This window comes from Puccinia triticina, chromosome 12A, assembly GCF_026914185.1.
Source record: "Puccinia triticina chromosome 12A, complete sequence".
In the NCBI taxonomy this organism is placed as follows: domain Eukaryota; kingdom Fungi; phylum Basidiomycota; class Pucciniomycetes; order Pucciniales; family Pucciniaceae; genus Puccinia; species Puccinia triticina.
The window spans coordinates 1,186,890-1,203,487 of record NC_070569.1 but is presented as its reverse complement, the minus strand read 5'-3'; the positions used below and the strand labels follow the sequence as shown (position 1 = coordinate 1,203,487).

At 44.6% G+C, this 16,598-nt stretch overlaps 1 protein-coding gene across 1 annotated transcript; it reads left to right on the top strand.

Annotated features, from left to right (window-relative positions):
• Window positions 1–11,492: 11,492 nt before the first annotated feature.
• Window positions 11,493–13,567, top strand: PtA15_12A119 (uncharacterized protein; the record flags this gene model as incomplete). The annotated part of the gene is made up of 6 exons (XM_053161696.1): window positions 11,493–11,658; window positions 11,763–11,816; window positions 11,887–11,952; window positions 12,049–12,054; window positions 12,136–12,419; window positions 12,770–13,567. 6 exons carry the CDS (start codon window positions 11,493–11,495, stop codon window positions 13,565–13,567), a joined length of 1,374 nt encoding a protein of 457 aa, XP_053025688.1.
• Between the last annotated feature and the right edge of the window lie 3,031 nt (window positions 13,568–16,598).

Here is a 16,598-nt window from a genome sequence, read left to right as displayed (position 1 = left end):
AAGAGACATTCAAGCTATTCTCACCTCAGCTTATGGTGAGACGGTTTGTTTTGATTCATCTACTTTGGCGGTACCAGCGGTTTTTCGCACTTGGCAGAACCAGACACCTAATGCTCAGTGGGGAGCACCTTGATTGCTGGCTGCTCAACAACCATGTCAGGACCAGTCTCAACACCCAAATTCTCAAGCACGTCCGTCGGGATCGGGATTTAATCCTCCTCGCAACCAGAACATTGGCACTCTGGGGAATCCAACAATTGACGACATTGCAGCGGCAATCAACAACATTCGAAAGGGGAACACCGGCCCAAATGACCCAAATCTCCTGTCCGGCAGACCCTGCCTCTATTGTGGGGTTTTGGGACACTGGAGATCAACTGGCCCGACTCTCCGCAGAGACGCCGGCCTGCAACTTCCCAATACCCCAGTATCTGGTTGCCCCGCTTCCGGTTTTGCCCGTTGTGGAACTCTCACGCAGGGCGTAAGCAGAGCTTGGAGGGGAAATGTAAAGATCAAGGATTTGACAGTTTACACGGGTGCTTGAAGGGCTTCCCTCCTGTAATTAAGCTCTAGGAGATACACTATTTATTTAAGTGTGGCGCAATCTTCCTGAATTTAGCTATGTAAATCTTGTTACTATTTAAACCTTGTAATATGTAATTTGGATGTAATGTTATAATTTAGAAGAGTTTGGCGTGATGAGTACTCTGGGAAATTCCTGAACTTAAATTAATAAGTCAGATTTTCGAGTCAAGTGAGAAGTTGAGGCAATATTTGATAAGGGGGCAATTTTATAAGGCAATGTTGGAAGGGGGCAATTTTTGAAGTGATGTCTGCTGAATGATATCAATTTTCATTCACTAATGCAAGCATGAGGGGGAAAGAAAACAAGAAGGGGCAAGAGAGGCCTCCTTTTATAGGGAAAATCACGTCTGAGAGTGATTTACAATGTAATGAAATAAATGTACTAATGGGGAAAGCTGTTCAATGTAATGTGAAATAAATGTACCAGTTGGGAAAGATTTACATATGTAATGAAAACAATTTTCCTCTTTGGGTTATGATCACTTGGCTTGGACTAATTGGGAAGGAAAATTACGTCTAAGAAGTGATTTGCTACATGTGATTGAAAATCTGTGTGGGGAAATTTCCTATTGGGGAAAACTTGGCCATTCAGAGGTGATTGCCAAGATATAAGTGGTTTTTAAGTGAGCTTGTGATAAAAATAAACACTATGTGAAAACAGAAATGTGTACATGCATTTTCAAGGGTGTTGTGCGCTTTTGAGCGCTTAAGGATAAACAGTTCTCATGTAACTTGTATGTAATAGATTCATATCTTATAAACTGAATTCTTCCACGCTTTTTGACGGTGTGTACATAAATTCAATGTATGTAATTTGTATTTTTAACCCATTTTCAATGATTTTGGTCTTGATTGGTCTTACCACACTGTCAAGCCGCACCTCCAAACAACCCCTCCACTAGACATGAAGAGAATCCGGCGATTCAATCAGCAGTGGGGGCGGATGCGACAGGTGCCGCTGGCGCAGGCACAGTTTTGGATTCTGGGGCGACCCATCATGTGAGCAGCTCTTTCCATCAATTTTCTTACCTTTCCGTGTTGTCTCCGCCAGTCAAACTGAATCTGGCGTCTACTTTGGGGTATATGTTGGCGACGCACAGTGGACACCTCAAGATAACCAGTGGGGCTGGTACCCTAGCGGTGCCTCAAGTGCTGTACAGCCCGGAAATGAAGGGCACGCTTCTTAGCCTCAGTCAATTCATCGACTCGGGTTTTTGGCCAGAATTTTTACCCAACAACGAAATACAGCTGAGCTCTTCTTTCCTTTCTTTAACTGCTCATTATCAAAACCGGTCTTGGACTGTGTCCCCGGATTCTTTTCAACCTAAATTCTTCTTGGCAAAATCTTTATCCTCTACGGCTCAAATCTCTTCACCATCTTATGACTGGCACTGTCAGTTAGGTCATGTCTTGGAAAACATCATCAAAGAATTCCTTCGCCGTTTTGTTCTGTCTTTCAACTTGAAATCTTGGATTCCTTTTGTATGCAAAACATGCAAACAGTGCAAGAGCAAACAAAGACGACACCATCTCCCTGACGTTTTGCAGCTGAACAATCAACTTGATGACGGATGTTCTGGGACCACTCAACCCGGACATCAACGGACACCAATTCCTCTTGACAGTCCGGTATCATGCCACGACATATTCATTTGTATTTCCCATGCAGAATTGCTCTGAAGTTCCCAATATCATCATTGCTTTAATCAAACAAATCATTTCTACCTTTAAGTCGGCACCCAAATATATCCGATGTGACAACGGCGGGGAGTATACCTCCAAAACCCTTGAATCTTACTTGTCTTCTGTCGGCACATCCATTTTATTCACTTCCCCTTATACTCCCGAGCAGAACGGCGAGGCGGAACGGTTGAACCAAACTCTTGGCGACGTAGCTCGAACAACACTCAAACATTCAGCTTTACCGGATTCGCTCTGGTCATACGCGTACAGGTGCGCATGCTATCTGGTCAATCAAATCTCGAACTCAAGATGCAGGTCCAGTCCACTTGAAATGTGGTCGGAGCGAGAACCTTCAGCCTTGTCCTTTTACCCTTTCGGCACCAAGGCATGCGTTCACATTCCCAAGGAACGTCGACGCAAACTTGACACGCGAGGGTGGATCGGTTACCTTGTCGGATATCAAGACGACGAACGCGGGTGGTTCTTTTGGAATCCAGTTACTCGGAAGGTCATAAACTCAGAGTGTGCTGAGTTCTTGGACTTTCAAGGGAAACTGATTATCCCTACCCCGAAATCATCTTCTGACACATTATCTGCCCGTTGAGGGACTCCTGTCCGTACAAGCGGAGGCAGTCGTGTGAGGGGATGGGTGCTGTTTAGGCTGCCCTCGAGGTGGGTGGTCCGTGAGGATTGAGCGCTGAAATGGGAGGGATCTGGGATAGCCTTTTGGTTGGGGTGGTTTTGAGAGGTTCGCCGGGGTTTTTTTTTTTTGGATCCTTGGCGGCGGTTGTTTTTGTTGTTGATGGGATGAGAAGTGATCTTAAAGAGGGGAAGGAAAAGGGATCTGGAATTCTGGATGAAAGATGATTGGCGGGCGGAGCCCGTAAGTTGAAACTCTGAAGGTATGATCTATAAGCTCAGTGATGGTCCGTATTCTGGGGATCAGAATGCCATGCCTCTCCCATCATCCAAGTTCAGCAAACTTGGACTCCGGGAGAGCCACATGTCATATGTATTTCATCATCTCCTCCGCGCGCTACACGCGCGCGCACACACAACAGACAACAGAAGCAGGAAAAAAAAAGAAAACACAACACAAAGAAATGAGGAAATCACAGTGAGATGAGACAGAGGGAGAAGAACCAGAGAAAAGAAAGGGAAAGAGAACAGAGGAGAAAGAAACACTCAAGACAGACAAAAATCAAACAAAAGAGAAAGAGCCAGAAACAGAAACAGGGAATAAACCCACAGCAGATGCTGTGTTAGGACCAAGAAAGATGAAACAGGGATGGAGACTGAGGAGAAGGGGGATTTGGGAAAGGAAGAGGAGATGGAAAGGTGGAAAGGAGGAAGAAGGAAGAAAGGGGGAAATATCTTGAAGGAGGTTGGAAGATGAGGAGAGATGGGGAGAGGTGAATTCTTGAGGTCTTGAGGATCTTGAAGTGAAATCCTGATGAGAGAGGGACCTTGATTCTCTTGCTGGTGGCGGTGTTGTTCCTGACTAGCTGGCCACGAGAGGGGCCACCACACCGTAGAACCTTACACCTTGGCCAAGAACCGACCAAAGAAGTTTGTGACGCTCAGGATGGGCAACTAGACGAGATTCAGGCAATTTCTGATGCCGACATACTCACGAGCCTGAAGACCGCTTTGGAATGTCCTGAGAGAGACTCGTGGCGGGTGGCGTGCATGACTGAATGGGATCAATTGGTCCAAATTGACACCTTTGACATCAAGGAGAAAGAGAAGAAACACTCCATTGGCACCAAATTTGTTTTCAACATCAAGCAGCGTTCTGATGGGTTAGTTGACAAACTCAAGGCACGATTCGTTGTCAGGGGTTTCAAACAACGGATTGGTAGAGACGTGAAATCAACCTTTGCACCCACAGCCTCTCTGACCACCTTGCGACTCCTACTAACCTTGGCGATAATCAACAAATGGAAGATCAATTCTTTCGACATAACCAGCGCATTTGTACATAGCCCAATCGACGAAACCATCTACATGGATCCTCCAGTCAAACTTTTCCCTCATCTCAAAGGAAAATTACTCAAACTGAAGAAAGCGCTATATGGGACACGCCAGGCTAGTCGGTGCTGGTGGAAGCACTTCAAAGGGCTCCTCCAGGCGTGGGATTTTGAGTGCGACGAGGTTGAAGAGTGCTTGTACAGGTATAAGAAAGGAAAATTGGTGATCATCATTTGGATTCACGTCAATGACAGAATAGTATTCAGCAACAACAATGATGCTCTGCAACATCTCAGACAACGCCTTGAAGATAATCTCCAAGTCAAATGGAATGATTGTCCAGAAAAGCTTGTCGGGATTAAGATGGAATATGAGAATGACGTGATTTTCCTGAGTCAACCACTATTAATCAACCAAACAATCAAGAAGTTTCAATCCGAGGTTCAGTCAAAAATCATTCCAACATACACCCCACTCGCTGGGGACAAGCTTTCTACTTTGTCCGATGAGCCGATTAAAGCAACACTGTATCAGTCTCTCATTGGATCACTCAACTACATCGCGCTTGGGTCAAGGCCGGATTTAAGTTTCACGGTGAACTTCTTAGCTAGATTCAGCTCTTACCCGGATGCTTCACATTGGAATGCGCTCAAACATCTAGTACAGTATCTGGCAACGACCCGAGGGAAACACTTGAAACTGGAACATGCCGACAACAAGATCATCACTTGGTCTGATGCCAACTGGGGAGGCAGATTTCAACGGTCCACATCCAGGTTCATCATCAAGTTTGTCAGCCACAGAGTACATGTCACAGTACCTTACACGTACCAAGTACCTGCAATTGTTCACATTACATATAGTACATTCCTTTTTACACCTTTATTACATATGTATATCATTTGATACAAGCTTAAGAATGTACTCCTGTTATACATTAAATTACAGATAACCATAGTTAAATACAGTTACCATAATGTACTGTTGTTATGAGAGTTAAGTTACGTGCAACAGTAAGATTACAATACATTGTAATATTACTGTACACGTGAAATACCCCAAGACAGGTATCACTCATTTATCCCCTGTTACGCCTCAGTCCCCAATTACATAATATATTGGTTATGATATAATTACATAAACAATACATGATGTAATCCAATTCAAAGAGCACTGAATGGAATCAATGATTGGTTATGATCAGCTAGTGTGCACAGCTACTGATCCAGGATCAGTACTGATCATTACACTGCCCTGATCATTTCCAATGTTGATCCTCATGAGGATCTGCTTCCCTTGAGCGCTTCCAGTTCCCCCCTGGTCCTGAAGCGCCTCCAAGCGCCTCATATTCCCTCCTGCTCTTTCCCCTCTATATAAACACGCCCCTCAGAACTGTTTATCCCTCAGAATATTATTATAGAAAGGTTTAACACATACATAGTTAAACAGTGCCTTCATTCTCAACCATCTTTCAATTCAGGAATAACATCAACTCTTGATTACCCTTACCTTTCTGTAGGTAAAACCACGAACCCAAGTTGAGTTATTCCTTGGATGCCTATTAACACCCTGTGTTGATCTGGATGTGCCTTAATTGAGCAAGCCTCTCAGTCAAGATTACTGATAGAGTGACACCTTTTACAGGTCTTACCACGAACCCATTGGCCCATCCTTGGCATCTTACACCATCATCTTGATAGTAACAACCCTCTCAGACACGGTTAGTTACATACAGGCTGACAAAGTTCATGGGGAGTCCCATTGCGTGGGGTTCTCGGCGGCAGAAAATCGTGGCGACATCGACTTGCGCTGCAGAATTCATCTTGATTGGATCCGCTTTCAACTTCTTACTTTTCTTGCTTCCAATAGTTCAATCACTCAACATCAATCCTGAAATTATACTCAAATGTGACAATCGCGCCGCGGTTTTTGTATCTGACGACAATGCTTCAGAGGGAAGAATGAAGAGCTTGGAGCGTAATTTTTTCTTTGTCAATGACGCAGTTAGAGAAAACAAGATCAAACTTGACTGGTTTTTGACGTCGGACAACATTGCGGATTTCTTCACTAAACCTTTAGGGGCCAATCTTCACTCAATCTCTATGAAAAAATTATTCCCTTAGAATGTTATAGTTGACTCAATACATTTTCATCGTATTTATTCATCTTATAATCTCCAATCCCAACTCAATTTTCCATTCTCAATTATTTTGTTTTCCTTAGAATTTCCTCATTTTCTTCACATCATCTAGCTTGTTTATTTCTTGTTTGTTTTTTCTGGCTATCATGTTGTAGTGGTGTGGAGTTTGAGGGGGGGTGTTGAAGTGTGGGGTGGACAAACTCCACATTTGGAGTACGCGGGAGTCAAGAGGAGGTTGGGGAGGAGCAATACAATCAAGGGTTCTTACCACTCACAACAGTTTGTATCAAACAAAGTAGATGGGCATTGTATTCTAAAAATTATCTTAAGAACCCTCCCTTTGCGCGGAGGTTCTGGGTCTTTTATAGCCTAGCAGGCCTGTTAGTCGTGTATTTGGTATTCCTGTTTGGGAGCAATCCACATGTGGGTTATGCTCACTCAAGCACAACAACCGGGATAAAGAAGTTAACCCAGCCGCATCTGATGACTAAATCCCAGTTTAGTTGTGCTTGCACACACACTAACAGGGATTAACACGTGTTGGAATCCTGGGCTACTTGTGCTTGCTTGTGCACACGTTGTCTGGGGTGCATGCCGTTTCAGTTTTGGTGCTGTCTGGACTAACCAACGTCTGGAAAATGTGCTGCATGCATGCAATTTTGTTTTTGGACTAATTCATGGCAGAAATGGGCCACTGCACTACACTAATGTTATTGGACAATAACTGTTAGTGTAGCCATTTTATTGACTCCCAAATTCATGTTATTTGTTATCTCAGATACAAGTATCCATACTAACAATAACAGGAAATAATAGCAGTAACAACAATGAACTGCATTTTATTGCTACTTACAGGATAAAATAACAGTTATTGCTGTTATCCATCACTATTTCCTGGGCAAGTTGCTGTATTGTTAGCAACACAAAAAAAGAGATAACAGAAAAAATTGTTATTGTTAGCTGGTTTTGGCTACACTATGCTACACTATCAGATAACATTAGTGTATTGGCCCACTGTAAGTTCACACACTTCCAAAAACTCTTTGTGCACTTTACAGTGCGCCCATTTCCAAACACTTTGTGCACTGCGGGTGAAGGAAGAAAAAAGATCAAGATTTTTTTTGATCAATCAATGAACAGGCCTTTGATGGTCCTCTGTGATTTTTTGGAGTTTTATGAAGCTTCCATGTATGCTGAAAACACCCATTCAGAAACAAAACAAGAACAGTCATACAGTGTTGAGATAAAAGTGTGTTGCCTGGAAAGAATAGGCACTACGCCTCCTTCTAAGATAACTCCAGGCTTGAATGGTTATTGGCACTGGGTTTCTGCAACGTTGTGGTGGTCAAACCGGTAGTCAAATCATTTTTCAGTTCTCAAATTTCACCGGTGCTCCTTTCAAGATCAATCCTCTCAAGACTCAAAGTTCTCAGACAACCTTTTCTTCCCTCTCTGTCCCTATTCCCCCATTCCCTCTCCCTTTTTCTTTCTTGGTCCTAACACAGCTTGTGCTGTGGGTTTATTCCATGTCTTTTGTTTCTGATCTATTTCTATGCTCCTCCTCTCTGTGTTGTGTCATTTCTTTCTCACCTCTTAGGCTGTGGTTCTCTTTTCCTTCTACTCTATTTCCATCCTGCTGAGTTCTGTGTTCTGTTTTGTTTTGATTCTGTTTTCTATTTTTTCTTTTGTTTGACTTGTTTCTTTGTGTTGTTTTGTGTGTGTGCGCACGGCGCGCAAGGAGATGATGAAATGTATGTGACATGTTGCCTCCCCGAGTCCAAGTTCGCGGAACTTGGAGGAGGGGAGCGGCATGGCATTCTGATCCGCCATCTCGAGTCCAGAGTCCAGAGCCCGAGTCCGACATTAAAAGAGTCCCATTTCCCATCAAGAATCCTTTCCCAACAAAACCAACCGCCGCCGAGGATCCAAACCCCGGCGAAACAAAATCAAAACCACCCCACCACAAGCTATCAACTCGAATCCCCCCCAGACTCATTCTCCGGACCATCCGTGAGGGCAGCCACCAGGCATCCATCCCCTCCCAGCACTGCCGCCGGCCTAGCGCCAGACGGAGCTCCATAACGTACAGACCTCTTCAGCACTCCGCAATGAGCCTGATATGATCTGCCTAGTCCGCTTAAGCTTCAGCCGTTCCATCCGCAGGTAGCAAAACTCTGCAAGTAATTAAGAATGTGTTTGGGTGGTAAAAACTCTCTGTGTTGTAGCAATACACAAAAGCTCCGCAAGTAAGTCTCTAACTACAATAATACCGTATGATGAGTAGTAGGATAGTAAGATAGCGAAGAAGTGAGAGAAAAGCCCCCAAAAAGGTTCTTGTTCCTCCACTCCCTCCACCCGCGTAACACCACTCCCAGCCAACTTCGCCCACATCCTTCCTTTCCTGTACTCGTCAAAATCTGCATGCATCAATTCCCAGCCTAGCACATCTCCAACTCTTGTTCTCCCATACCCTCTGACTAGCCTCTGACATCAGTCTCTACCTGGCGTGTCTGCTTCAATGCCGTCCGCTTCTACTGCCCCAGTTCACCTGGTGCTGGGCCGCACTACTCAGTCCGTCCACGAGTTCCACCAAAGTCCTACTCCAACCCTTCAGCTAAGTCCGCTTGTCCAGAGTGTGGCTCAAACCCCGGTTCCCTTGTCCCTGGTCCCGCAACTCCCCGTACGCCAAATTTCCATGTGCTTTCTCAGCAGTACATTCAAGGTTCCACTCAGTCTACATATCAGAGGCATGCTTATCCCCATTGTTTGGATATGTAGACTGAGCATTTGCTCAGCCGCCCCACTGCATTCCCGCACGTGCTGCGTTGAGTGTACATTCTACCCCGCTAGCCCCATATAAATTGCCACAACGGGGACCTGGAATTCATTTTCCTGCATGCCAAAAATTCCAAATAATTCATTGAATCATGATAGATATATATTCAAGTGTTTCAGAACTTTTTAGCCACTTTGTACGAGAGTATGGCTTTGAACAAATAAGAAATGTTGCATGGAATCTGTGAAAGTACGCCAGTACGTGGTGCAATCTCTTGGGCCTTGTTTGGAGCCGGTATAATTGCACAATATAATCTGGAATTTTGTGATGTCTGATCAAGTTTTGGCGGACCTGATCAGATGTCACATAGGATGTCACGCAAAAAAAACTCATATATTGCCCGGATTATATTGGCTCCAAGCGGGGCCTTAGTTTTTCAAATCCTTATTCTGGAACAAAGTGTCCAAAAAGTTCTGAAACACTTGTTTATATATCTATCATGATTCAATAAATTATTTGGAATTTTTGGCATGGGGGAACATGAATACCAGGTTCCTGTATGATTGTACTTGTTTGGTTTCTTAATGGCTCTTTTCAGTAGACATGGTAGCTTCATAAACTTCAAAAAAAAATCAGAGGACCATCAGAGGTCTGTCTATTGATTCATCAAAAAAATCTTGAAATTGTTCTTCCTTCACCCGCAGTGTGCAAAGTAATTGGAAATGCGCGCACTGTACAGTGCACAAAGAGCTTTTTGCAGTGGGAAACATAAGTCTGTTTTTTTAATTTTTTGAAAGAAAAAAAAATCAGAAAAATTTAGCTAGAAAAAGTTTGGAGCAATTTTCAATATTTTTTCAATCAAATTTCAAGGGTGAAAGCGCTGCGCTTCAAAAAGCGCAGCGCAGCGGTTTTGGTGGCCGCTGCGCTGCGCTGAAAGTAGCGGCCCCGCCCGCTGCGCTACCGCTTTTTGGGTCTGGCAAGAAGCAGGGACCCGCTACTTTCAGCGGTAGCGCAGCGGAACCATTGCTGCGCTACCGCTTTTTGAGCTGGCCGCGCAGCGCTCCCCCGCTGCCAGCCAAAAAAGCGCAGCGCAGCGCAAAGCGCAGCTGTTTTGGTGGCCGCTGCGCGCCGCTGAAAGGAGTGGCCCCGCCCGCTGCGCTACCGCTTTTTGGGTCGGGAAAAAAGCGGGGCCCCGCTATTTTCAGCGGTAGCGCAGCGGGACTGGCGCTGCGCTACCGCTTTTTGGGCTGACCGCGCAGCGGTCCCCCGCTGCGCTGCGCTAAAAGACCGCTTTTTTGTAGCGCAGCGCAGCGTTTCAGCCTTGAATCAATTTCAATAATCACTTATATTTGGTCCCTAAGTTGTTTCTCTCTTCTGCTTGCTTTGCTGGGAGTCCATCTCTCCTTGCATGATCACCTCTGTTCAACTGGTGTTTCATAGGTTCAGTCAACAGTGGGCCGCTACTCTAAAATGCGCTATTTTAGCCCTAAAGTTTAGCGTAGCGGCAAAAAGCGCCGGCCTTTTTTGAATAGCGTTAGCGCGCTGTTAGCGCCGCTACGCTGCGCTAATTTTCAGCGGCGCTAACAGCACGCCAATTTTTGTTTAGCGTTAGCGCTATTCTACAGCCGCTACGCTGCGCTACGTTGCGCTAAGGCGCTTTTAGCGGAAAAAGGCCCTTTTTGCTTCAAAAAGCGCTGTAGCGCAGCGTAGCGAAGGGTGTATGCGCGGCTTGGCAGAGGACCAATACCGAGCGTACCCAAGCTGACCCATGACCTGTTCATATTGTCGTCAGAATCACCATTTTTTAGATAACCCACTGAGGTGTACCCACTCTCCGCCCCGGAGGAGCTCGGAGGCCGAGCCTTTAGCGCCTGCCCCACCGCCCTCCGAAGCGTGGGACTGGCTGCTTAGATGAACTGTTCCAGGCCCCAGCCCATGATCACAAACCTTCACAAACACGAACCCGTGATCTCTGAGACAGGTGTCAGGCGCCCTACGGGGCCCACCTCCGGAGGCTTCCAAATATGTATGAATGCCACCTCCCAATCCCTCTTGAACTCTATCATCATTAACGGGGGTGATACAGCGAGAGCAACGTGTCAAGGAGGTAGGAAACAGTGTCAGGAAAGTGTGGAGCCTTTCTAAAGGGTATCCGATCCCGGCACCAGAATTTGAAACCGGAAGATTTCAGTTTTTGGGACAGCTGATGTTCTTAACACCGGTCAGCTGGTGGTTGCAATAGGCTCAAGCAGCCTGCTGTTTGTGTAGTCCTGTGTTCCCCTTTCCAAACTACATTAAACCTTTGTTTGCACTTGAACCGCTGTTTGGACCAACAGCATGTGTGCTGCAATCAATTCGACGCTTTCCGCCTACCGCACTCTCAACTCATTAATCTTAGTTCTGTTGGGGTTGATCATTGGCCAATGTTTGTGTGTTCCGGCGTTTGATGGCATCCGCGAAACCCATCCCAATTCTTTTCCAGCTCTCGCAAAAACAGTAGAGTGTAAGTAGCCAAAGACCAACTGATTCTTTTCAAATGACCAACAACATTAGCAGCTATCTACAAGCTTCTTGTTAACTCACCCAATAAGATTTTGCCTTCCTCAGCGGATAAATACGAGAATCCTTGGAGTTCTTCGTCAATGATCGAGTTGGGTGACGGTGAGTCTATCTCAATTTTAAGATATAGAAGAATCGAGATACACACTGATCAAAATAAACCATATACTAGCCATGTGTGGCAAACGCGCCGGCTCCGATGGAGGTCCAAGTAATAGTCATAGAGTGCCAGAAGCAAGTAAGGAAAAGTCCAACTAGTCAATCTTTCAGATGGAATTCACAAATATTTCGCTTTACTGACGCGGACTACTTTGTTGGGCGAAATGGGTGACAGCCGACTGTGAGTCTTTTTTTCGGTACAGCAGATTCTGACACACAGTGTCCAATCCAGCTAATGTGGCCTTCTTTTTGGATTCCATAGCATCAGCACTGCTTGGCGCCTTGGAAAGCGAAGTGCTGGATGGAACCAATAGTTTTGGCATTGCTCCAGAAGACACCAAAGCTGTTCATGAAGCGACCTCTGCTCTCGCCAGGCACGTCAGCTTTACGAAAGCTCCCACAAACGCCAACCAGCTAAAGGAATCGGCGGGGACTGGTGCTGTTAAAAAAGCTGGGAGCGATGACGCGGCAGCCTCAGCTTTCTTGAACGCAATCGAGACGATCAAGACGAAAATCCTCCAGACATCAAAAAGCAAATATTTTCATGTCGATGAACTGGACGCTGACCGCAAGCAAATGGCACTTGACCAATTGAACGACGCCATCGTCAAATTTCTGATCACCTCTGAAAGGCACGGCCTTGCTTCTCGAAAGTGGCTCGAAGATGTAGTGAACAAGGAACAAGGAGTTCAAATGATATTCAACTACCTCGCACGCAGGTTCCCAAGGCTGAGAGATAACATCGACGTCACTAATGCTTATTTGACCACTGACCTCGTGGCCGCCCTTCAAGAAAGCCCGTTCACTGCAGAGCTCAAAGAACTCTTCAAATGTGAGTTCACGTTGATACTTCACTGTAATAGATCCCTTCCAAACCGCAACGAGCATCCCGATAGAACCTGACTCAAACCACTTTGGCTCCTGTTCTTGTTTTGCTACCAGACTTCACTCGTGCAGGCTGGCACCGACTAGAGCGCTTACACCTAAGCAGCCAGCTATCTGCGCTCCGCGATTCCTCCAAAGTGGTGGAGTCTGTCGCTAAGAATGGATTTCCGTGGAGATTCATGGAGCTCACAGAACCTGCCGCGTTGTATTCCGCGGGTAACCCGAACTATGATGATGCGATCGGCGTCTTGATGTCGAGCCTGCTGAATTGGATCGCCAACATCAGCCGGTCAGCCAAGTCGGTCAGCAAATCGCCTCCGATCAATGAGCTCTTGTCCATCAAAATTTTACACAGCATGCTGCGATTCTTGGTCCGATATCATATCACAGAATTTTCGAACGGGGAGAAGGCATTTCCAAAACATTTTAATGTATTGATGCTCCAAAAATATGATGAAAAAATCAGTTCATTCTCCGATACACTCAAAGCAGTCTATCAACACTATGGCAAAACCTTGAAAGAACTTGGACTGCTCTCGGAATTGGACCAACTTCTCCGCAAGGAAGTGGTAAACCAGATGATTTACTTGACGGATGTCAACAACAGCAATCGGCTTCCGATATTCTCAGTTTTGAATAAATTTGAACTCAAACACTTCCCTCAACTTCCCCATTTTGACCTGATGATCAAAAACATGGAGGATAAGCTCTGGGTAACCCATGCTACCCACAATCTCAACTCACGTCTTCTGCATAATGCACTACAAGAAATCCTTCTCCATCCTGAGAAATTCATAAATGCGTCATGATGTCTTCTTTGTTACATGTTATGCTGGGTTTTGTCTTTCTGTGATTGAAAATCACATCAGCCTCTTTCTTTCATTCTCCGCAAATCCATTTCACCTGAGCATTACCTATGGAACTCATCTCAGGCGCACGTCGCCTTGAATGTGAGATCTGACACTGTTCAGTTATGAGAGACTCTTATAAGGGGTGCAAACACTGCAAAGGTGGTGGGTGAAGGCATCATTTTAATATGAGGACCATCCGTTCTGAAAATGAATCATCCGTAGTCATACCAACCTATACCAACTGCTTTAGTGGAGGACTTCCTATTGGCTGGAATGCTTAATCTAGAGGGATAGGCTAAACTTTGCTGACTGGTGAAAGTTGATTGAGATTGAGTTTTCACCAGCAAACAAGGTTTAGCAGACCTCTCTAAATCATTACCAAGCCATTTAGGCGACTGGAAGTCCTCCAGTCTGCAGTGATGATGCCTATAAGTGTAGGAATACAGACCAAATCCCGCAGCAACCGTTGAGGAAGCTTGCACGGCTAAACCAAGGTGCAAGCCCCAGCCCAGCTGCAAAGAAAGGTAAGCCCTTTCGCAGTCCAGACACCAAACCCAAGCCCCAATTGCGGCAAAAGACCCAAGCCCCAGAAGCCCAACCACGGCAAAAGCAACGCAAAGTATTGCCTGCCGATTACAGAAGCAAGCCAGGCGAGAACCTTACATAACGGTCACAGCCCAAAGACAAAAACAGACGCAGCACAAAACCTTGCACGTCCCAAGATTAAACAGAAAGCAGACTTAAACTTTAAGACTGACTTTACTTTGCTCCTCCGTAGAACTCTTGCAGAACAACTTGGACCCAAGTAACAATCAGACCTACTAGCCAGACTGTTGGAAGCTCCAGCTACCCGTAAGCCAAGACCAGAAAGCACAGAACACAGCAGAAAGATGTGATTAAGCTAACAGACAAAAACCTATGTTTATACATTCAGTACAAGACCTTATAGAACCCTTCAGACAAGATAAGACAAAGCTACTACGGTAAATCATCTTATACCTGTGAGTAGAAAAGAAACAGAAAGAAAAAGAAAAAGAAAAAGAAAGAAAGCAGAAACTGAAGCTGAGGTGATCTACATCAGCCCGGCGCACGGTATTTTCTACTGCACAACCAACGGCTTGCAAGAATGGTGCAAAAGCCAATCCTTCTTTTTCTTTCCTCAGACAAATCCATACCCCGGACTTATTCTGCCCTGCTTTCAGGTGCATACCCGGAACAACTTCTCTACTCATTTCAATTCAAAACGCACACTTATCTTTGTAATAGAAATCTAACAAAGCAATAAAATGTTTCAGTTACTTGTGGGTACCTGCTGACATCTCTACCCAGGATCACCTTACAGAGGCCACTTCACTCCCAGTATCACCACAGGATATTGATAGGAAGTACCCTCTTTCACTGAACTTATTTATCTCAGAGTGAATTCTGTTGCTCTTGACCTCTCTCTCCTTGTTTTTCTCCTCTTTTAAAAACTTCAAGGATCATCAGGTTATCTCTTCTCAAACCTAGACATAGTCTAAAAAACAGAGCAAAATAGTTGCACTATTTCTGATTCCCATCACTGTTTCCTTGTGGAGGATGTTGAACTGTTTTGGCCTTTTACAGCTGGCATCCAACTTTTCCAGGTTGAGAATAGCCCAGACCATAATCAAAGACTTAAATTCTAGGCCTGATCATTCTCTTTTTCTCTATCTCTCTTTCTTTTCTTCAGTTTTTTATTTCTTTATCCCAAGAAAGTCAAACAGATCCCATCCTTTTCCTCGTGTCCTGTTGTCACTTTAGAGACACAGGCTCACATAGTATCAGTTCTGGTAGAGATGATACCAGTTTTTGTATATAAATCATAATATCAGATTGTTTAATCTGATGTAATTCCAGATGTAGGAATTTGATACATGTTGAAGTGGACCAGTTTTGAGGAACTGGAAGCCACAGATTTAACTCTTGTGACAGGTGACTAAAACAAAGATAAATATATTTTAGATTCAGTGAGGAAGATTTAGTGAATCAGAAACCGCGTAGACTATATACAAGCTATGTTTTGGTAAAAGCATACAGGCATAGAATATAAGCATATTGAACAATAAAGTCATACTGGAAGTGAGAGGTACCCTTGAGTACCCGTGTGTTTGCCTTAGAGCCAGTTCAGCTGGCCAAAAGTCTGCCTTTATCATTCATTTTCAACTCACTTCTTCTATGCATTCTGAAACTTAAGGTTTAACATTGTTTTGAATTAGGATTCTGTTTCAGCATGAAGCTCTGACCCTTTTCCTCACCGTTTGCTTTTTAATAGCTCAACTCCTTTATAAATTTTGGTATTTCCCAAAGCACGCACACGCCCCGCCAGCAGATAGTTGAAACAGACCACACAAACCACATGTAAAAATGTGATTATGTAAGAAAATGTGAATTTTTTTGAAGTCAGGTTCCCCCATGCAGCTTTGGGGTATGGCCACTATAATCCTAGAACATGTCAGTGGTTGTGATACCAAGAGCTAAAACCTCTTCTAGCTACACATGTGACTGTGGTTGTTATCCAGCTGCATCTGAGGCTGAGTGTTTGCTACCCAGCCATATATATCCACACAGAAATACAAAGAGGTTAGTATGTAAACTATATACATTCATTTGTATATAACTGTGTATGTAAACTGAAGGGAATGTGTTTTAAAAAGAGGGTAGAATGTAACACTACATATGTAAGCTAAATATCTTTAAATTTTTCCATCTGGAACAAAAGCATCTATGTAGCACAGCGGGTGTGGAGCTGGTGCATAACAGGTAAATATGTGGCCAGCACAAGATGGGTGCAATGCAGGGTGCCTGCAGGAAGAGTGAAAGCGCGCCACAAAGGCGACTGGGCCAATTTGGTGCCATGGCTTTCTCAGATTCACCTGCAGTGTAGTACAATATATTTTTGAAAATTCTACACTCCCATTTGATATTTGCACCATTATTCCAAGAACATACAGTTCAGCTAGTCCAATTT